Raw genomic sequence first — 23,678 nt, 5'->3', positions numbered from 1 at the left:
TTGTATGTAATTTTTAGTGGCTGTAAAACAGTCACTTCAGAAAGTGCCTCCTGCAGTTATTACCTCCAGTAGCTCCTTCAACCTGTGCTGTGGCACCCTCACAAGCTGCTTGGGCTCCTTCAGTTTCTTCATCCAGAGACTGGCTATTGGCAGCTGCTGCCTGCAGGCTGCTTCTTCTTTGCCAGATTTCTTCTGCTTCCTCTTGGTCTTGTAATTCACCTGCCTCAGCCTCCTGTACTTCTTCCTGAGGTAACTGTACTGCAGGCAGAGAACCAGAAGTACTTGCAGAGTCCTGTGTTTCAGCACCTGGCTCAATTCCAACCACATCAGTGGCACAAGCTCCCTCTTCCTCTTCCTGAGAAGAAAAAGCTGGAGTCTCAGGAAACCTGGCACTCTCAAAAGAACACCGCATTTCAACTGAGGAACGTCGCACAGTTACACTTTCATTGCAAGAGCTGTCTGCCCCTTCCACATCACTCTCCCCTTCTGGCCGGGTACTAGCCTCACTGACGCTTTCCGTGCGAGCAGGATCACTCTGCTCGGTTTCTGATGACATCTGGGAAGGTTCAGACCCCTGATCTATGGATTCTGTTTCGCTAACACCCCTTCTGCTCCCGGCAGCAGCACTGGCAGCTCCTGTGTCCACACTGCTAGGAAGCTGTTCTGCCTCCTGATCAGCACACGACTCACTGCCAGCCTGGTCTCCTGGTGTTTCACTTACAGAACCTTGCAGGCTTTCACCTCCTGCTAACTGTGATCGTGGAAGCTCTGGGAGGGTCTCTTGCTGGTCACCAGTTGATGGCAAAGGAGCTTCAGAGGCTGAAACGTTTTCATTCTCTGCAGGCCCCTGCAATACCTGATCTGATGAGTAAGTTAAACCATTTCTTTCAACATTTCTTGTAGCACCATTAAGCATTACTAAACCACCGTCATCTTCCAAGGAAGATGGAAAACCCAGGTCTTGATGTAGCTCATGCTCCTCTTCATCTGAGTCAATGTGAAGCATAGCATTAAGTCTTGTGTCAGTAGGGAAGCTACTTCTCAGTTTTGGAGAGGCTCCACGTGGACGCTCACCAGAGGCAGACGTCCCAGGTCTGGGATGATTATTGTGTTCTATTGCATCCAGATAGTCATTTAGTGAGTCCTGGCGACCTCTGGTAGGTGATGATCTTGAAGCACCAGAGGTCAAGTCATCCTGGTCTGTTTCCAGAGTTGTACTAGTCCTTAAAGGGTGTCTCAAGGTTGCTTCTCCAGAAGATTCCTCGAGGACTGGACCATTGGAACACACTGTGGATGTATCGTGATGTCCCGCTGGCATGTCCTCATCATCGGAGGGGCTCCCTAAGTCTCCATTTACAGAGTTCACTCCTAGCAAAGTGCCAACTGTTTCTGGTGAAGCATCTGCAGAGACACAAAGACTGAACGTAAAACAATGCAGCAACAGACAGTTCATTCTACTTTGCATCACAGAAGATCATAGGAGTGATATAAGAATAGCACATCTTTCAAGATGCTTGCTTATTTCAATCAGACAACTAAGGGAAGAAAATACAATTAAAACAATAGCATTATAACAGCTATTACAGATTTTTCTATGTATAAGTCTATACTATTCTGTAGGATATAGAAAATTTAACAGGTGTGAAGTATGACTTTAAAGGACTCCCATTTTCCTTTCAAAAGACAGAGCACAGGTGGAATATTACTTGCAACTGCTTATCTCAGCCAAAGGTGTTACGGAGTGAAGATGTTACAGAGTGAAGAGAAACAATGAATTTGATTACCCAATCTATCCCATAAAATGAGACTCAACCAGATTGATTTAGAATCTAACAAAATAGGAAAACAATACAATAAGCGTTTTGGAATTACCATCTCCAAAGCAGTACCTGACATACCTAAACTTTGAATAGAAAAATCTATAATAGAGGCGCTGTACACAAATGAGAAAGTATACTACTACAGAAAATCCTAGAAATAGAAATACATAGACATTCTCTCCATAAAGCTATCTGGAGATCCGATCATTGACAAATTCTCACCTTCGTGAACAGAAGATGTGATTTCCACTTTGAACTGGAGATATCCACTTACATGGTCAGCTGGGAGCCTTCTGCCAAGATTATAGGTGAGAACCTGGTCTCTGCAAAAACAAAGATATTGGGGGATTTTACAGTTTTAACTGGTATTATTTTTCCAGTATTTTATGTCAGATAAGAGTCAGTTTGACATTGACAGAATGTAATTCCTGTTAGAATCTTAAAATCAGCCACATACTCTGGCTTGTGTGGAAAAGTACAAACACCAACAATGGCGTAAAATACCTTTAGTTAACAGATAAAACAGCCTAACAAACAACTTTTGATCATTTCCAAATACAGACTGTGCCCCAGCAATTCTTATACATCCTAAATCTCTTCTTAAGTCCTAAAGAAATCAAGCTGCAAAGGATCCCCTTTCCCCTAATCTCCTCCTTCCCTCAACCCAAGATATGTTTTAAAATTACCAAAACCTTTCATTTTTTATAACCTTCTGCCCCCTTGTGGTTTTTACTATATACAAAATTCCCCAGATAGTTTCCTAACATTTTAGTTCTTATTCAATAAAGCAATTCTGCATTCCTATTTAGAAAAGCTATTAATGCTTCGATTTAACTTCAGATATGTTCTTAAGGGTTATTGAATTCAGCGGGACTCAGACTTGATTAAGCACTTGTATCAGCTTGAGACTTAGGACCAGATCCTAGACTATACATTCTTACTGGGCACAGCCAGAATTTACAGCCCCAGTCCCCCTCAGCACAGCTGGGACAGCTGAAGAGAAAGGAGGGGGCTGCTGAAGACCGTCATTGGAAATTATTGCTATTTATGCAAATAAATTTATACTGGTATAAACACCTTTCCCTTACTCGGAGCACTCCTACTGCAATATGAGTGACAGACTAAAACAGAAGCAAGGTCACTACTGAAATAAGCTGCAGCAGTTTGCATCCAAACATTAACTTTTAGCAAAAAGAGCCCTGATTAGACACATAAGGCAAAGCAGCCTCCCCACGTTGCTCTATGGGCCAGAGTACATAAAATTATTATAGCAGCATCTCCAGGATCTGTCACAGATTCATCACACTCTACTCCAATTACAATTCTCAGCTAGGCTTCATATGTCCTCAGAAGATTGCCGTTTGAGATTGCCACAGTTTTTACATACGGCTTATATTACTCTAGGCCATTCGAGATTAGAGAAAGCTGCAACATGAATAATGTCCGCTGTGTACTCAGTTGAATCAATACTACACGATTCTCACGGTCATTTACCATATTTTCCATGAAATTCAAAGCCACTTGGCCATTTTGTTACACAAACCTGCAAGCTACGCCGACAGCTAAAAGCAGGGCAGAATTTTAGTGCAGTCTGTCTAAAAATGGCTGGTTCAGGACTTCACCTTTTCATTCATTAATACTGATCATTAATACAGGGCAGGGCAAGTTAAGCATATAGTCTACTATAAGTCTTTGGACTTTGTTCATGTAATTTTTCAAGTTCACATGTAACCCAGCAGAGGATTTTAATTATCCTTCAAATCACCAAAATGAAAAAGAAGAAAATGAAGACGTTTTACTTGCTTGACCAAAAGCTAAATAAAAGAGAATTAGCAGTTGACTGTACTTTTTGTATATTTCTACTTCACATCTATATAAACCACTCCTTTCCTTTGCAAAACGCCTGGTGAAACACTGTCTGTCTTTAAAATGTCTAGGAAAAAGGAACCCTGACAATTGACTGGCATGCAAAAACTGTAAATGGACAAATACATTTCAGATGAAGATGCAAAAATATCTGCAAGACTGACTTAATGTCAGTTCTAACAGCAGTTTGGCAAAACCAAACTGAATACTTACCAACATTCTTACTACAAATTAATTATACAGCCCTTCCTTTCCTAAAAAGATTTGACAAAACAAATATACAGCACTGAAGTATGACGGGAGAAAAAAAAAAAAAAGGAAACACCTTCCAGAATACCAGTTTGAAAAAACAACATGAACTGATGAACACAGCAAACAGGTAAATTACGGACTTCACAGCACTAGGAATCCCAGAGCAGAAAAACATTTTGGGGCTTAGCATGGACATGAACACCCTGAAGTAGGTTTTGAAACAAGTCTCTATCATGGTGCTATCTTTGAGTGTCTAACAGTGTGCAAATTTATTAGAAAAAGCTGCTTGCTCAACTCACCACAATTTGTTGAAACTCAAAGATGAAGCATTTCTTAGAAAAGTTAGATTGTATATACACGTGAACTGCTCTTGGATACTACTACAAAACAAATGGGAAGGCTTTTTTTTTTTTTTTAATAAATTCTGTATCAGAAAGCATCATCAAAATTTTAAGCTACTCTTACAATTTTATTCTTACTTTACTTACCAGTGTAACCACCACTTTGGAAACTTAAAGCTGAAAACTGTTTTCAAATTGAATTTGATTTTCTCCATTTATGCAACTTGTTACTTTCATGGGAAAAATCTGTGAAAAAGGAGGCCAGTCATTTATATCCTGCTTTCTGTGCACAAGCATGATGATACTGCCATGCCCTTACACTTTCAGGGAAGACTATACATATTTTATTTCACCATCATTCCTCATAGGCCTCATCCAGTGGCCTTTTAAAGTTAATGGAGACATATTAACTTTAGCAGGCTTTGAGTTAAGTCCTATTCAAAACACACTTGACTAATTCAGTTCCTTCCATTGTCTTTCAAGGATTTTTTTTTTTCTAATTTGTTAAATATAGCACATAAATGTAAAAAGATCATAGAACCATAGAATGTTTTGGGTTGGAAGGGACCTTTAAAGGTCATCTGGTCCAACCCCCCTGCAGCGAGCAGGGACATCTTCAACTAGATCAGGTTGCTCAGAGCCCCGTCCAACCTGACCTTGAATGAATTTCACAATGATGTTAACAAAGATGTTAACAAAATAATATACTCTATTATTACTGCTTTGTCTTAAATGTAAAACTCTATTTTTGCACACACTGCTGCATCTCTTGCAGACGTCCAGCCATTTCCTTCACACCTGCAATGTATCACAGTGCCTGATTACCAAGTCTCAGGCTCTTCTCAGTGCATATGGTTGTATGAAGCCCTCACTGGATCATTCACTTGACTATGCTATGGTCCCCTCCAGTAACCATCATGAAATATGAAACATCTTAAAAGGTTTCTAAGTGACTTGCATCTTTATATATGGTATGTTAAGGTATAACATACCATAACAGTTAGCTATCAAAAAATTAACAGAAATTTTTAAAAATAGCACAACAGGTGAATTGTGAGTGTGCTATTCATTGCAAAAGGCAATTGTAGCTGTGTAGTACCACCAGCACTTTGAAAAAGGAGGAGTCACAGCCTTGCAGTTCTGGCTAATTAGCTCAACAGATATTAAAACTTTCATTATTAAACTGAAAATCAAAAATACTTGAACTCTAAAAGAAGTGAGACAATAAAATCCGCTTCTTCTAAAAAATTTGCACACAATCATGTAGTATTGTGGTAATGCCTTGCTTTTTGACTAGCTAGCTAAGGGGTAACATTTTTCTGTAAGGAAATTTAGCTGAAAACAAATTGTAGACACACATATACACATGCACAGGTACCTGCATTCAGAACAGGGTTAGAAACACTGACATCTTCCAGTCAGGCAATAAGACTATTAAAATTGTAACCAAATTTCTTACTACAGATGCAGTAGAAATATGCTGGTCTGTGCCAGTAAGCCAGGAAGGCTGCTCTGCACCAGTATCCTAATGCTGAGTCGCCCTGAGCAACGGAAGTTAGCATTAAGAATGTATTAATTTACCCAATTGCATGTCTCTCCAATAGTCTCTGAACTGGTATGGTTAGCTTCCCAAGAAAGCGCTTGATGATCGGACGACTCTTGGCAAATTTGTCTTTAACCTCGATTTCCAGGACATCTGTTAGAAGTGCAACAAAAGAATATTTCTGGAAGGAAAAAGCATATTTGACACCATATCAATACACCTTTATTCAGGAAGTATGTACATAATTACTACTAGTGTACAATGAACTCCAAAAGCAATGACTGATGACAGCAGTTTCCATATTGCAAAATAATGTCAACGTCATTTATTAAACACTGTAGTTTTGCATATGTAACTACCCTCTCAGGAAACCCATATCCTTTCACTGTTCCTTGAAAATAATTGCTCAGTAAGAAACTGCACAGGATAAAAGCACTTTCATGGTCTACGTCAGAAAGAAGAAAGCAATGTATCCTAGTGCTTGCTTCAGTTTGGATAGTAGAAAGCAAAAAGAGCAGGAATCCTTGCTGTACTCTGTTGGGTCATAAAAGAGTAGCCAGGTCAACACAGGAAGAAGGAGAAAAGCATCTCACTCTAGGCTGTGCTTACTGAAATTCCCTTCCAACACCACACTTTGCATTAATTTTTTTGTATGCATGACAGGAAGTCAAAAGGGCAATGTGTATACAGTATTTTCAGGAGCACTGTAACTAAAGAAAGATAATTTCCTATAGATTTTTGCCCTGGAATTTACAAATCTCAGCAAGCTCCAACAGAACCTTTTTCTGCACTTGGTGCCTTTAAACCATACGGTGCTAATTTTAAGATCATTCTTCCACCTTTCCCTATGAGGAAACACTATATCACAGTTACTGTCTTCAGCCTAGCATCAATTTTCATGCAGTTTATGAATACTTCATCTTTGAGATCTGTGCTGCTCTGTCAAGTCTGCCTGAAGGTGGCCAAAAGATTCAAAAGTAGTACAGGGCAAATATATGAGCAGGTATGTTGGCAGACACACCCACATACACACAGCCTGATAACAAATTCCCTTAGAAAAGCAAGCTTAGGAACCAAAGACTTTTATTTTTCCTCTAGATTTTAAGATATTTAAAAAAAAAAAACCAACCAAAAAAAAGTATGGTATAACCTACTCAGAAAAGCCGAGGTCATCTGGTTATGCTTTTACTATCTGCCATCTTTAAGACCTCTGAGCAAATCACAACCTGAGTACAATGCCTAATACGCATCTGGCTAGATAGCTAAAGACGCATTGAACAAGGAACAAAAGGAACAACTCTTCAGTTCAGCTGTAGACATCAGCTAAATATATTAAAAAACAATTAAATTTGGGTCAGAAATAAAAACACTTTCTCTTGCTGGGCAACTGTCGGAGCTGGGTTCCTGTGATGTACAGAGCTTAAAAATTTGTCACTCAGTTTGCTATAAAATTGCAAGTTATTTTGCAGAAAGGAGTAGATGTAAAACAGGATCAATTCTGCACCACTAGGACAGCATATGTAATGGGATCATAAGCTGCTGTCGTCAGAGCATTGCTACAGGGAAGATACAGCAGTTAAAGCAAGCTGATACAATATGTGCACCAGTGAACATTATCACTTTTCTAATAAGCTTCAAAACCAAGGAGAACTGGAGGAGAAAAAAGGGGAAAAATAAGACTAGATTTTCTTTCTATCTACTGGATAGAAAGATGAAGAACCAATATAGAGATTAGAACTCTGATTTTTTTAGGATTTTATGACTTCTACACATCTACAGTCTTTCCTACAGCCAAGCACCCCAGAGCAGTTATAATGCTGGTCCCGTTCTGTTCTGCTTTACCGCTTGTTTGGTTTGATTATGATTTGTGGGAATGTTTTCCAAAGCCCACTCAATTTTCCAATCATCCTAAAAAACACATTAACATTCATCAAACACAGTACAGGCATCTGGTCATTAGAAAACAGGCACAGATCAAGAACGCTGCTCACCAGCCCTGAAAGGGTTATGGACTTGTGTCAGTATGTTCACCTTGTTTCCCACATAAACATCTCCCTTCAAAGCCACAGCCTGGCTCTTCAGTGCTCAGACAGTTGTAGGACTGAGTTCCTTCTCTGAGACCTGAACAACTTACCCAATATAAACACATCTGGAGAACTGGCTTCTGACAAACTGCCTGCCCCCCACCCCCCTTGCTGAGTGGTGCTGTAATGCCTCCCTGGGCTTTCCTTCCCACAGCAGCGCATACAGAGGCTACACCAAAGAGCATCCCCTCTGCCTGACAAAACATAAAGCTTGCCACCTGCTATGCACGAGAATATCATTTCCAAATGAACAGTTGTTGCAACCACTGAGTATAAATGCTCGCTTATTGTACCTTTTCTTAAAGGGTCTTATCACAACATATAATCCATTTTAATTAGTTTATTTTTGCAATTCCAAGAAATCTACAGGGCTGTTGAGAGTGTTTAACTCTTGTTAGCAGAGAAGGGAATGAAAACGTCACAGCAGCGCAGCTTAAATACACAGCTTAAATATGCAGATGATAGCTGTTTCTATCCAACAACAGGGCTCCTGAAATTACTACAATTTCTCTGTCAGTTTAAATAACCAGCTACAAAATAAGCTCACAGCCCTCAGAGAGTAAGGACTAATGCATAAAGAGAAAATACAAGCCTGGTACACTGCATTAGCTGGCCGACAGCTCTCAAAAGGGATACATTACCTCCCTGTGCCAAACAGGATTAGTTGTGTTACTGATGATAGTTGACCTTCTTTCCTGGCCATGATGAGCAAATGTAGGAAACGTACTTTTCTTGCCTGGCTGAATGGACATCTTCAGATAAGGATCAGGGTTGAAGAACATGCCTTTTTTAAGTCCAACTGCCCTAATATCTATAAAGAAAAACAAGAAGGAAGGAAAAAGGAATTGAGTAAATTAAAGCTAGTTCACAAATTAGCAGTTCCTAAAATATTACCCAGGAAATCAATTCACCATAAACTACTAAATAAAGCAACTCAAAATTACTTATAAGTTAACTGGATACAGCGTACAGAAGACTGTTAAAGCAGGAAGTCAAGTGTTTTCCCAAGACAGTATCAGGAGGAAAGATATCAACATCCTCATTTATATTTCAGACTCCAGCCATTTCTAAAACAAAAAGCATGAACCTGTAACTCACCTACTATACAACACAAATGTATTTCCAATCTTAAAAAGAAAACCCCCAAAAAACACAAAAAACCCATCACACAGTACTTGCTCTGTTTCTGAGTAAGGGAAAGGGGTTAAGATAAAGAACCATATGAAAGACAATGTAGTGAGCTCCCACTTTCCTGAAGCTGAAACTTTGATAAACATAACTTCAAATACTCATTATCAAAGTCCAGTTAAAAAAAAATAATAAAATCCTACCCAATGTTCACAATTAAGCCGCACAGTAGAAATACCAGGAAATAAAGGCTAATTGACTTTGAAGGCAACAACTTTGCACGTGCAAATGAAGAACCAAAAAAACATTATGGGAAATACCTTGCAGATCTATCAGTCAATACGCCTTTCAAAATTAATTTAGGGGACTCCTCAGGCTGACTCACAACCTTCTACTACACACAACAGGTTTTCCAGAATTCACAAACCAATTATTTTTATAATACTCTCTTGTGAGTCTGTACAACCTATGAGCTCTATCCCAGACAACTGCTGCAAGACTATTTCAAAAAGCGGGGGTTTTTTTTCTGCTCTACTCCTACAGTCTCTAAACGTTTATATTGTCTCTACAAGACTCAGAAGGAAATTTCTTCTGTCTTTGCTCAAGCTTAATATGCAGTAGTCTCACACAAGACTTCCCATGGAAAAAAGTGCTAATGAGAACAAGTGAAGCTGGTAGGCTGTACCCCTACAGCTACTTTGCTGTAGTGACAGCTTAGCTCTCTTACAAGTAAAGATTTTTTTTCCTTTCTAAACCACCATTTGCAGCCATCGCTTTTTTACTACTTCAGAGTGATGAAACCAGCTTGTATTTTATGTAGAGGCTAAGTTTTCCACTCTTCAATCTGACAGGAACTGTCCCTTGTGCAAACTGGAAGTCTCACCACCTTTTTCATGCTGGGATCCATCAAATTAATTTCTTTCACTCCTGGAGATTTGTGATTCAGACTTGTTTTCAACAAACATAAGTTCTAAAGAAATGGCATCTTTCAAGCCACTAGAGTGTGCTCCTACAGAGGCTAATGAAGAAAAATGTTCTATCTTTGAAGATATTTAAAACATCAGATTTTTTTATATAACAATAATTTGTGAAACACAGAGTAGTGTTGTTTTTTACCTGATAGGGTAAAGCTGACTAACTTCCGAGAGTGCTGGGCTCCAGAAGCACCTTCATCCGTGCCTTCTACTCCCATCTGAAGAGAAGGAAAAAAATGAAATATACCACAGAAGTTTTTGTCTGCTTTGTACATGCTTGAGGATAATAATAGAATTGTAAGGTAGTATGCAAGAGAAGAACCTGACCAACTACTGCCTGTTACCATGGACAGGCAAAGCTACAGCATTTGTTTCTAGGAAAATATCATTTATACCACACAGTGCTAATACACCAGTCCTTGGAATCTTCCACAGAGAACATATATGGTCTAATACACGTGCAGACACTATTAATCAGGGAAAAGGAGACTATCTTCTTACAGATTTCCCTTTTGTAAAATAAAATAAACAGTATGGATTGGTAATACATACCAAAGCACTGAGCTGGCCAGTGACAGCACGTGTAACTTTTGTCACTTTCTACAAATAGATAATTTACTGTGCAACAAAAAAAAAAGCAGAGAGATCAAAGAGGGACTAACAAAAGCCTTCTGATATATGAACAAAAGCTCCTTTTAAACAGAAAAATGCATCAGATATCTAAATATGAATGTGTTCTAAAAGCTTATGCTTCACAGATTTTCCAGTTTGCTTTCCATTTAAATCTCTTGTTAGGTAAAGTACTACAAAATAAAAAATTTCTCATGTATTAATGTCTTATTAAGGTCTATCTCTTTCAACTAGCAGAAGAATTCGTCTTTCAAGACAGAGATGTGCATCCAGCTGAATAGTCTATCATGAAGACATCAATGGAGCTATCTTTAAAGTAAAATGTTTCTCCAGGTAGGCACTGCACTCACTCCCAGGCAGAAGAGGAGACACAGCCTGAAGAAAAAAAGCTTCAGCCAAACACAGCACTAGGGATTTATAGTAGTGACAGAACCAGAAGTCATCTGATCTAATGAATGATAAGAAAAATAAGCTGAATAAAAACTTGCCCACCTGTGTGTGTAGATTAAATAGGTAAAGCAGTTTTGAGCAGCTGAACAGTTGTTTGAAGGCTGAACTAGAAGTTACTGGATTGATAAATGATTTCTGGAGCCATGGTAGCTGTGAGGAACCCACTTTTGCATTAACCAAAAATCCTTTTAATACTGTTTTAAGCTATTTAATATCATTAGCTTTCAAATACTTCCCATGATGATCCCACAATGGAATTTCATCGGCATCAGCAAACACATAAAATTTCTCCTGTTGCAAAACTCTAATATTTTGTACGTAACAAGCAGTCAAACAAAGTGATAAAGGAACAGCAATGACGTTGATGCCTGACATCCCCATGGGCCTCAGAGGTCTTGTGAGGGAATATACCGCGCCAGCAAGCACCTCCTCTCACCAACCAGCCCATTTCCTTCCCTCACTGCTGGCTTCATGATGCACCTCTGTTCTCAGGGCAAGACATTTCTCACCAGAGTGCTCGAAACTCTATCACTTTGCCACCCAGCACGACGTCTTTACACCAGTGACTTCATATGGGCACGTAAGTGGTGACATCTGGCAGTAAAATTATGAGGGCATCAAAGGCAATAGGTTAATTCAAGCCAGATCAGAGTCCCCTCGTCTATGGACACATTCCCTGGAAGCGGCAAGGGGTGCATCCCCCTGGGACGGTGACACTGCCCAGGCAGGGCCAGAGGAATGCTATGTATTTCAGTGTACTCTTTTGGGCTTATTCTAACATGCACTGTTTTCTTGTTAAAAATATCATTCATCAACAAAAAGGCCTTCCTCATTCTATACCTGGTTTTCTGCTACATCACTAATTCTGAATAATATTGTTTACCTTGCTAATCATTACTTCATTTTATAGAAAACAGGATTTGACCACAATTCAGCTGTAATAAAATTAATTGTAACAGTATTTCCTAGCACTTCTATGGTTTCTCTGTATACCCTTTTCCTGTTCCATTATGATCTGAACAGCAAGTTTAATTTTTCTATGTCAAGTACAAAATTTCATCCCAGCATACGTGCTTAGATTTTTGCACTACAAAGGCTCTCTCAACTGGTGTAACGCAATGTTTCTCAATGCTAGATAAGCCCGTGTATTTCCACTGGTTCAAATGTACACAATAGCAAGTTAGTTGCTTATCCAAAAGCAACACACACTGAAATGCCTAGTGTGTTATGCCATCAATATGAAGAAAACCAGGAACGTATCTCCCACCAAACCGTGTAATGCGAAAACACAGAATGATCCAAGTAATCAGGTAACTATTGCAGCTTAAAAAAAAAAAGAGAGTGGGCATGTCATGACTCTCTTACCACTTCCATGAACAGCATTTCTGTAGCAACAGACATGACCAGTACCAAGAGATAAAGTATTCTCTACTACAAAGTAATTAAACTCAACACTGAAACCATGAAAATAGTGTGAGGTATTAACATATAATAATAGGTATGCTTACACACAACTAACCCGATATGGTATTTTGAGGAAGTCTCACCTGAACTGTCATATTACATTCTCATCAGGGAAACTAACAGCTTACTATTACTGAAAGTCTGTACTGTTAGCACAAACAAAAACATTTATATAAAATTACATCCTCCAGCTGGAGTGTAAATTCTGTGAAATACCCAGGGCCCTGTGCTACCTTTCAAAGGAAAGAAATTTAAATAACAACAGCCAGTTAACCCCTCAAGATTGACCAATGACTCTGAAAGACAGGTCTTCAGGTACCTCCCAAGTAGAGTAAATGCCTACTCAACAACAGAAGTTCAGATGTCCTTTCGAGCAATGGTTCTTAAAAATACTGGTGGCTAGTACGACAAGGTCAAGAAAGCACACAAGTTCAAATGGTTTCTCCATCCAACATAATCATTCTGCTTCTCAGTATCAATATAATGCAGCACATGGCCCATTTTAAGGGTTACTGTGAGATGCATTTTTTCCTTTGTTCAAAGGCAGGCTACCTCACAGTCTATAGTTTATAAATTTATATTAAAGACAGTGACTGTCAAGGTCATTAACTGACACATTCTATCCTGCAAAATATCAAGAGCTCATATGCCTGCTGTGAAACGGTATTATTCATAGTCAGATCTGACAAAGATCTGACAATTAAATAATGCTATCACCTAGGTCTGTAATTCTAAGAAAAAGAACAAACATTTGGTATAATGAGATATAAAGTCTAGTATAACACATACAATATCATATAGCCGTAACATGCACTTGTATATAATATACAAAGCTGAAAAAGTGCAGGATTAGAATAAAAGCTATTCAGTCTGAATAACTTGTGCTCTACAATATCTTCAACATTGCGGTTGTCAGACAACATCCTGACAGATATGATCTTAAATATTTGTCAGCTAACTTCAACGCATCAAATGCACTGCAAAACTTCATGTCATCTGAAGAGCTAGCCTATTAGATAAATTACTTGCATCAAAAGCACTTGGATACAAGTTTGGAAGGCTCTTCTTCCAATACATATTTAAACAACCAAAAAACTCCTCTAAAACTTTTAGCATTTCAAAAGAACAATTCTCATAATGGAAGCATAGTAAGGCAGCAATAATCCTCAATAGTCAGAGAAATATCTAAATTTCAATGGTATACAAACACTCAAAAAAAAAATCAATAATTTTTGTAAGAGCAGAGCTTTGTCCGTTCTCATCTTTATATTCATAATTGCTACCTCAGCAACAATTTCATTTTTAATATTAACAAATAATAAGAAGAAAATGAGACTTTTAATAAGGATTCAGTCTGAGTTAGATAACCAGTGGGAAAATGTCTATCATGGTGTTAAATTACAGAAAACTGTAAGCTTCAAAACTGAAAGCAAGCAAAATCAAGTTCTCAGAAGATTTCAGCTAAGCTCAGTGATTTCTACTGTTGCTTTACCATGAAAAAATATAAAACCAAGAAAAGCATTTTCTAATTTCAATTATTTTTGTCAGGCAGTACAGTTTTTTGCAAAAATTGCAGTTAATGGTAAAACTAGGAGACATATCAATAGGTTTGTCTAACAGTTAATATTATCACCTTATAAAAATACAATGAACAAACAGGCTAAACTTACCATCACAGCAGGGTTTTTCACAGTGATACATGGAGTAGTAGCTCGGAGGGCTCCACTAACACCATGGTAGTATTTAAAACAGATCTTTATTTCAGCTAGGAAACAAAACAAAAATCTCATTAAACCCTTCATGACTGACTCTAGGCAAAAGGGAGACAATGAAAGGAACATGTGCATACAGGGAGTCATGTTCACTTCTGTTCATGGATTCCGAGTTTGGGCAGTTCCTTGATACATCTTCACTGTAAAAGCACACAATATCTGTAAATTAAATATATGTTCTCTCAACCTGTAGAAAATTGGAAACCTGTCTCAAAGAAAGTCTGGATTGAGTTTTTAGCTAAAGAGCTGGTAAATGCTGCTTTTTTTTTCTTTTTACACTACATTTCTACTCCATTAGTAAAAAAAACAACAGCTCATTTTTTTCCAGCTCTTACAGCGAGATGTCCATGGTCACTATCAGGTAAAAAAAGTCTAAGTATTCACAAGCCACAATTCACATGAAGCCACTTCTGTACGTTTTGCAGAGGTCCAGAGGGAAGGAAATGACATCAGTATTGATCTCTGAAGACAAGTTCATTTCAACATAATCGGGCTAAGGTGAATTATTATTCTTCAGCAGATTTGTAAGTTGCAGATCAAAAAATAATTACATGTATGTTTTATTCTTAAATTATTTAATCATATGAAAATAGGACCTCTCCCTATCCCTACCACAGAGGTGGTACTAAAGGTATTATACCTTGTTAATCTATTAAATAATTAAAGCAATTGATTCTTTTCGTTCTGCATTAACATATATTATGCTGACATAACGATTTAAACAGTGGCATCCTTTTTAGGCAGCTTGAACAGTTTGGGTTTTTTTTAATAAGGAAGCAGTAATTCTCAAATGAACTACTTACCCCTATAGTAATTGTGGTAGGAAGGAGAACAGCACAGGTGAACACGTACTAAGTGCCCCGAGCCCTTGTGTAGCAGCAGCGGCAAGACAACATGCCTTGCACTTCTTTTTCCTAACCTCAGGCAAGGGCACAGAGAACAGAGAGGCTACAAGTGTCCGGCCAGTCTCTCATAGCCAAAATCAGGATTGCACAGAATCAAGGTAGAGACTCAGGATATATATTCCTCTATTAAATACACTCCTATTTGCTGCAAGATAACTGGTTTTTGCTCTGAGTTGATTCTTACAAGATGGAGGAGAAAAGAAATCATTAGATCACCTATTTTGATCATTATTGTGCTCTTTGCTGCCCCCTCTCCCCTTCACAAAATGAATGTTGACTTATGGACACCAGAACTATACACAGTACCCCAGCATCACCCTCACCAAAGCTGGATGGGGGCCAGGGTTGGGGGGGATCATTCTCGTGGTCCTACAAGATGCTCCTCTGATTGTATACCCAAGAAATGCATTACAGCTCCTCATGAAGGGTTACATATCAAGGTGATGCTGAGGTGCAGGATATGTGGCCTACATGCCTTTCGTTCTCAAGTCAGCAATATCAAAATTAATTTTATTTGGCTGTGCCTAGCTTGCTAAATCATCCCATATGAATCTTCATTTGCTTTTTTCATTCCACTAATTCTCATATGATCCACAGATGAAAACCAGTAGGAACCCTAGATTTCAAACCACTGATGAAAATGTTTAAAAGTACTGCATCTTTTATTAACACCTGCAGAGCCTCACTAATAAGACTTTGCTTTTTCTGCAATCTGCCAAACCTTTTACTATCGTTTAGCACGCCAATCCAAAAATACCCTTGATCCTGGTAAAGTAAGAGGATAAATAGACACAACTTGAAGATGAGACAAAATGCTGTAAAACACAAGCTCTTAAAGTCTGGATTCTGCATTAGCCCTACAGGTGTTCCGGCATTCTGGCAGGAGTAGAGAAGCAAGTATGGCTGACCATGGTGGAAAGTTGTTCAGTGTACTCTTGAAAGCTCATTCTGTGAATAGAATCCATAATTCAATGATATGTCTTCAAAAAGACTTCAACAGGAAATTAAAAATAGTACATCTGGTTATTGCCCCTTTGTGTGTTGGGACCTTCTGTCAGGTAAAGCCTGACCTCCACTGTTGTTCCTCTGCATTTTTCCAACCCAGCAGAACAGCTATAATTATGGCTGCACTTGATCCTGTTGGATTTTTCCTATATGGAACAATCTTTGTTTTCCTTCTCCATTGGGAAAACCTCTCTGTGTGAGTTTGATGGGGGTTTACTTCTGTGTACAGAAATGGCCACAGGCAAGCAGAAATTACAGCAGCCCATTCAGACAGACCAGAGGATGTGCATGAAAGTCTTGGCAGATCAGTTCCTCTGACCTGGTTTAACAATACATCAGTAGTTCTAAAATACAAAACTGCAATATTTGGTAAAAGACTTTGAGACATACAGCACAATTCCTTGAGGTCTGACATATTTCATTACTAGGAGATGCTACTATGAGATAAAATACCCACTTATCCCTGTGGAGAAGGATCAGAAATCCATCCTGCAAGCCTGCTCAGCCAAGAGGATTATTTATTTATTTTTACATTTGCTGCAGTTATAGGTCAATGTTTATTTACTCTCTTCCTCCCAGAACAAAGAGGAGACACCTCAGAACTACCCTTCAAAGGAAAGCATCTGGCTGACAGTGCCTCCAGGGACTTAGGAGGTGGAGAAGCTGCTGGTCCCATTTCCTGCTCCTTACAGCTGAGTTCACACACACAGTCAAAACATGCTCTATTGACCACAAGCTCTACAGCAAAATTCAAAATGTAAACAGGATTTCGAATCACCTACAAAGGTTTATCAGACCTAAAAGTTATTGGTCAGGACTTGCAGGTTCTTCCTAAATGGAGCAATTCTGTTGAGCTACCAACAATGCTTATATCCAAATGGACATACAAGAATTCCTAGCTCACATAAACTTGGACTTTCAGCACTAGCAAAAGTTGGCAGGATTTCTACCAAGCGATGGACTCTCCACATTGTGAAATGTACATATTAAGTAACCAGGACTCTAGTCTTCAGCATTTCTTAATCACACTGTGAACACATTATGACTACATTGGAGCATGGTAAGAGAACAAACTATTTCACCAAGACTTTGGTGAGTCTTGAGGTGGAAGAGTTCTTCCCAGCTACATTGCTCAGCTTTGTTGCAAACCAAACTTCATTTTTCAGAGAGCTGCTGTTTATTCAGTCTGTTGTCACTGACTAACTTCTCTCAATTCATCACTTCTGAAATGAACCTAGCAATGGAAAGGTTATCAGCTGTTGCTTCTATCCACAGACAGTCCAAAACATGACGGTGGACAGAAGTTCGTTATATATTCTCACTGCAGTGACATGCACATTACCCTAGAGGCTGAAATGTAATGCTATGAGCTTTGGATCCTCAGATTTCTTTCTCTCAATGACTTCTATGAGCATACAGTACTTTTCAACACCTGTATGTGGCTGGGACAGAAGAAAACAATGTTTGATTCAAAAAGCAGATCTGATGATTCCTTTCATATAAGCTAAATTTTTAAAAAATTATCTTCAGGACTAATTGCTAGAAATAATTAGAAAAAACAGAGCACTTAAAAACATGATGTGGAGACTTTTTCTCCCAATTCCCAACAGAAGAAGCATTAATTTGTTTTGGGCTTTATACACTACACACAGGAACGACAGACCTGCTGTTAGCATTGCATCAACGGGATTAACGCAAGAGAAGCTGACTGGAAATTCAGCACAAAATTATAAAATGGGCTACCCATCACAAGCATATAGACATTGCCAAAGTGAATATGGGTTTGCAAGACTGGATCTTGTATACAGCAAGAAAACAATCCCTTCACAGGGCCAGAGACAGCTAAGTAGCGTTTTTCGTGGCTAATAATGCTAGAAACTACAGTTACAACTTAACAGTGACATCTCAGAGGAACCCTGTCCATTCAAAACAGCTGAGGATCTAGTTTTTTGACATTTCTTGTACTGTGTGATCAGAAAAAATGTTGACTAGAATATTTTTTTCTTCACTGACGGATTCCTGAGCTCCAGATATACTGAAAATAGGTACCCGTGATTGTTCCCTATAGAACACATCTCAGCCTACTACCTATAAGGCCCCATAAATACACAGACCTCTTCAGAAACAGTAAGTTCAGTTATCTGCAAACAGGGCCTTAATATTTAGAGAGTTCAATTCAATACTATATTAACACACAAGCTTCCCCTGAACTGTTCCATGCTACAAACCGCACAATAGCGTGCATTACCTACAGAGTTTTCCCAGTTTCTTTCACTCCTCCTGCTACCTTGCTTTCATGTGTTTCCTTTAGGGGAAAACTTGCACTTCTTTTCTTTCCTACTACTACTGCCCTCAACAAGCTAATTAGCTTACTTCATATGTGATTTGTAATGAAAAAGCAGTAAATCCAGCACAGGAAAGAAGTCTATAGCTGATGACAGGAGTATTTGCTGTCTCATTTAAAAAAAAAAAGTGACCTTTCAGAAGAAACAGCATTTTCATTCATAGGGGAAAAAATTACTGTACCTAGCTCTGTGTTCTTGATACTATACATGCCCCATTCTCACTGACATTCCTCCAGACATCACACAGACCACAACAAACTCCTCCTTCATTTAAAAAGACAGCAAAAATGAAATTGGCATATCTATGATTCCTTAGAAGTTATCACACAGCCATATAAAAAGAGATATATATGTTAATTAATCTGAACACTCCATAAAACCATAATCCTCCTCTTTAAAAGCCAATAGCTGTTATCATTTTATAACCATGGTTTTATAGCTCAGCTGCATTACATAAAAATATTGGCATTAACAAAGGTTTCTGAGACTCAAACATTGACATTTGAATTTCAGAAGAACTCCTGCATGAAATTATAGGATTGTACTTCCCTCTATGGACCACATACTCTTGTCTCTTCAATAATAGAGAGATCAGCTTACTTCAAAGAATAGCTTGCTTTTAAAACATCACTAATTCCCCGAAGTCCCCCATTTTAACTAGCTTTTTACTGCCTTTAATACTTGAACTTTGGCCATCAAAAAATTTCTTCGGGATAGAAGGATACTCAGAATACATGAACTTGGAATATGTAAACACACGAGTGTAATGCTATAAGAATGCATTACATTCTTTCCAGGAGACTCATAATTCAGGAAAACAAATGCGTTCGCTGTAAGAACAGTTTGCTCCAGGTACACCCTAGTCAAATGAAATGCCTATATCAGAGGTGGAATCACCCACACTCCCCTGAGAAGGGATGGGCAGAGCCATCTCCAAAAGACAACTCAAATCCTAGCTGAGTTATAAGACTCTGTGGAGGTAAACTGTGCTCCTGGCTAACTGAATGGAAACTGCAGAGCATCTAACACTTCCTGGACACCACAGCTAGATGACAGAAGTTACTGGGCTGAATCCATGGCTCTCTGCAGATATAAACACATGCCCTCCAACAGTCCATGAAGAAAAAGCTGACATCAAAAACTTATCTGAAAAATATGAGAGCATGTTATGCAAAACTTATTTAAGAAAACTTTGTCACTAGAACAAATTAAGTCACTCACATTCCAGCTTTACAAAGTTATGAAGGGAGATGCAATCCAGGGAAAAGGCACTGGCTTAAACCCTAATTTTTCCCAGCTGAACCCAAACACCTTACAGACAACTGCAGGAATTTAGAAGTGCTCTGCATGTCCTGCCAATTCAATTTCTTTTCCTTAGCATGACAGCGCAGTGAACAAAACCTTTCTGTTTGTACATCTAGCACTCTACTCTCTGCATTGCTTTAACCATGTACCTTTTCAATTACTTCCTACTGGGAAGAGCACAGCATAGCAAACAACACAGCAGCATAACACAAGTGGCAAAGTGGCTGCCTCCGCGTACTTGCCATCTCCCTCAGCAGGTATATCATAGAATTCATTTTCAGAAGGAGTGATTAAAAAAAAAAAACAAAAAAACCACCAAACTGGAAAGTGACTTTAACAGACTTACAGAAAGCTGTTTAGACAAACTAGGATCAATAACAGAAAATGTTTATGTCCCAGTGGTCTCTCTTCATCTAACCTGCTTCAGAGGAAACTACTTGGACAAACGGTTGCTCAGATAACAGAGCCTACCTATCCCTGCCAGCCCCGCTCACTTTGCTGCCACTCTGAGACATTCTTATTTACAGTCACATGCCCTGCCTATTATATTCCAGTTTGACAGAGCATTTAATTATAATCTAACCTTTAAAACAAAACACTGGGGGTATTATGTGCTTAAGGAAGTCAACAAGGCTTGCCACAAATGTAAAAAATACAAGACCTGATCCTGTTTCAGTTATTTGTGATACTCAAAAATAGCTGTTAAGAGACAACAGATATAAATAGCAAAAGAATAATAGAAGTATTTCTAACTCAGTGAATGTGTTTATAAATAGGGTAGGGACAATAAACATGAGTCCCCAGACAGACCATTGAAAGGGCACTGGTTGCAGGGTGCTACACAGATGAGTGTTCTAGGCCCCGAACAATTCCACGTGAGAAAAACATGACCTTTATTGAATTTAATTTAAATGGTCAAAAATTATAAAGGCTGGATACAAGTAATGAATTATGTTGACAGAACAATTCATTAGCATCGACCATTTTGGTCAAAACCACTAAAAATGCTAAGCTGTGCTCATATCTCTAGTAACAACAACTCTGTTACAGCAGCCCTTTGAAAGCACAAAACACATCAAGTTCAATTATTAAGCTGGTTGGATTTTTTTCCTTTGATATGTATTAGCTTTTTTTTAAAAAAAAAGGGGGGGGGTTGGGGAGCTAGGAGTCCACTCTGCTAGCTACAAAATATGGATGGCAGTTTCAGTCTCAATACACTAGTTTTGGAAAAGTTATGATTTCATGGAAATAGGGCTAAATATAGAGAACTCCACACAAAACCTCACTTGTAACATGATACCAGTGTAATGCAAACACATATATTACCATGGTTATCTAAATAAATCTCATAGTCTACTTGAGCCACAAATCCGAGATTTTAGAGTACAAAACAGACAGCATCTGTGCACTCACTGCACCCGAGTATCAGTGTGGAACCAGAAGTAATTTACCCACAAACATCCCAATGGTGATTTGGAAATGATTGATGTGACAAGACTGGCAGTCTCTGGATGGATCCCAACAGCTGCCACTATAGATTACTGTTCAAGACACAAAAGCCACAGCATCCGCAAAGAAAATATATGCAAATCAATATATTTCTACTCTACTCACAGTAATGATTATGACATTACTATTATAAATAACAACAAAGACATTACACTACAGGTAAATTAGGTGAAGGTGCTTCTTCTGGATACTATAATTAATACTCATGGGACCAAGGCTATAACTTACAAATACAAGCCCAATCCAGTCTCAAAGGAGGCTCTCGGCCAATGCCTTACTAATACATCAGGCAGGCCCATGGCAGGGACTCAAATACAAGCACACGTCCATCTATACAACGGTGGCCATGCATCCCTGACACAGGGGGAAGGGTTGGCTGCATGCGTGCAAGGCACACTGTGTACTTGCTCCCAGCAGCAGAAAATAGCCCCTGGCCTGTTTTACCTACTAGAACACATACAGTTTTAACTTCTGGGGACTTTGCATGTGGAAGTGTATAAGCACCAATTAACCTGTTGCATGACAGTGACTGTACTATACTGAATCTCCCTCCCGTGGCACCTCCAACATGACCAGTCCTTCTCTATATTGCAGAAAACTGATTTATAATCCACAGTTTATAAATGAGTAGCAGCTTTTATCAACCAGTCTTCATAAAACTCAAGCTTCCTTGCACATGCTTTTTTCTATCACCAGCCTTTCCAGGGATCATTTCGCTACATTCTTCTGCTAGCTCTGTTCTCCATAAGGAATACCATCATCTCTGTTCCACCACAATGCCCCTGCCATCCCAACCTCACAGACTGCTATACCCAGAGAAACACTCTGCCATCTAAAAATCACTCCTGGGGCAATTGCAGCCTCTCTTGCACTAGAGACTAAGGTCCTTAGGGACCTGAGCAGTCTGATGTCATGCTAAATACCACATGATCATACCAAACGTGAGAGCATTAAGCTGTGTTGCACCTTCACACTATTGCCACTTGTTCAGAATAATACTCCTTGAACTTGTGCATTCCTTTTACAGAAGAAGGATGAAAACTGTTTGTAGAGCTACGGCCACATTCTGCAATCCTTCTGTAGTTTACACAGCAAAGAACTTGAGGGAGCTGTCTAGTGAGTCTATTGTTTTCCTTCCCCCACATTTTAGCAACCCTCAGAGCAGGATGTTTTAAAGCCACCTCTATTACGTAAGGAAACACCATCTTGGGCACACTGATGCTCAAATTCACCTTCTTGAATCTCTAAAATGACAGAGTCCCCTTTCACGCTTACCTCGCACTTTTGCTCTTTTGCCAGGAAAAAGAAAGCAAAGCACCTGCCTCTGTACTGGTTGGCTCTGCAGTTCAGAGCCACTCACTCTGTCTCAAGGTGACAGCTTAAGGACAGCAGCTGTTTGTGACGGTGAGCTGGACTTACTGATTTGCAAATATTTTCTTTCTCCTTTGCACACTCTTCCCCCATTCCCTTTCCTCAGCCACTCCCCTCAGAGGATATGTTTATATTTCTGGAATACATTAAGTTCATTTCTCCTTATTTCACTGTTGATTCCTTTGATTCTCCCTTCTCAGGATAGAGTCTACAGAATCTTTTGTGTTGATTTTTGTCTAAGCAACTGTGAGTTTTCTTTGATCATCCTTGTTTTGCTAATTTTGGATGCTTTGGGGGAATTAATGTCTGTTTTTAGTATGCTGATGATGAGACTGTCCCTCCCCTTCTTTCTGCAGGTTGCTTGATCTGAATAGAGCAGATGGCAAACTATGCCTTTAGATGTTACTTGCCTGGGAAATAGGAGATGCTGAATCCATAGGGAGGGATTTTAGGAGGAATAAATGGAATGACTGGAAAGTTAAGTTACAAGACTGTGGATATACAGTGATGCCAAATTCAGAAAAATGCTTATCTGAGGCCTACCTTTAAACATAAGCATAAATTCCACAGACCTCGGTGAAACTATTAATAAGTTTACAATTATGCTCATGGAAAAACAGCTTCCCAAACTAAGGCATAAGATATTTTTCTTAAATCTGAGGATTGCAGAAGGAATCTGAGGCCCAATCCAGCTGACTATGACCGATTAATGTTAATGCAATTAAAATGGAAATACTCCTTCAGCATGAGATTTGTCTGCATATGGCTTGTTACCCATGCTATCATCCTCTGCACTTCACCCTACAGAGATGTTACATTACTGGTGAAAAGATATGCCTAAGCTCTGACACTGCTAGGGAAAAAACACAGCCAAAGTCTTCGGGATAACCACTCCACCAATTCCTTATCCACTG

At 39.0% G+C, this 23,678-nt stretch overlaps 1 protein-coding gene across 4 annotated transcripts in view; it reads right to left on the bottom strand.

The window, feature by feature from the left end:
• The window catches only part of HECW2 (HECT, C2 and WW domain containing E3 ubiquitin protein ligase 2), a 178,252-nt gene that overhangs the window by 61,281 nt on the left and 93,293 nt on the right, over positions 1-23,678 (bottom strand). For all 4 annotated transcript variants that reach the window (XM_064451970.1, XM_064451969.1, XM_064451971.1 and 1 more), the window contains 6 exons: positions 14,223-14,317; positions 10,151-10,226; positions 8,548-8,717; positions 5,861-6,003; positions 2,043-2,143; positions 64-1,401 (listed from right to left, as the gene is read on the bottom strand). In XM_064451970.1, coding sequence (XP_064308040.1) covers positions 64-1,401; positions 2,043-2,143; positions 5,861-6,003; positions 8,548-8,717; positions 10,151-10,226; positions 14,223-14,317 — 1,923 coding nt within the window. The remainder of the gene's footprint in view (positions 1-63; positions 1,402-2,042; positions 2,144-5,860; positions 6,004-8,547; positions 8,718-10,150; positions 10,227-14,222; positions 14,318-23,678) is intronic.

This window comes from Phalacrocorax carbo, chromosome 5, assembly GCF_963921805.1.
Source record: "Phalacrocorax carbo chromosome 5, bPhaCar2.1, whole genome shotgun sequence".
NCBI lineage: Eukaryota > Metazoa > Chordata > Aves > Suliformes > Phalacrocoracidae > Phalacrocorax > Phalacrocorax carbo.
The sequence above is the reverse complement of the archived record's forward strand: the minus strand, read 5'-3'. Positions and strand labels throughout refer to the sequence as shown.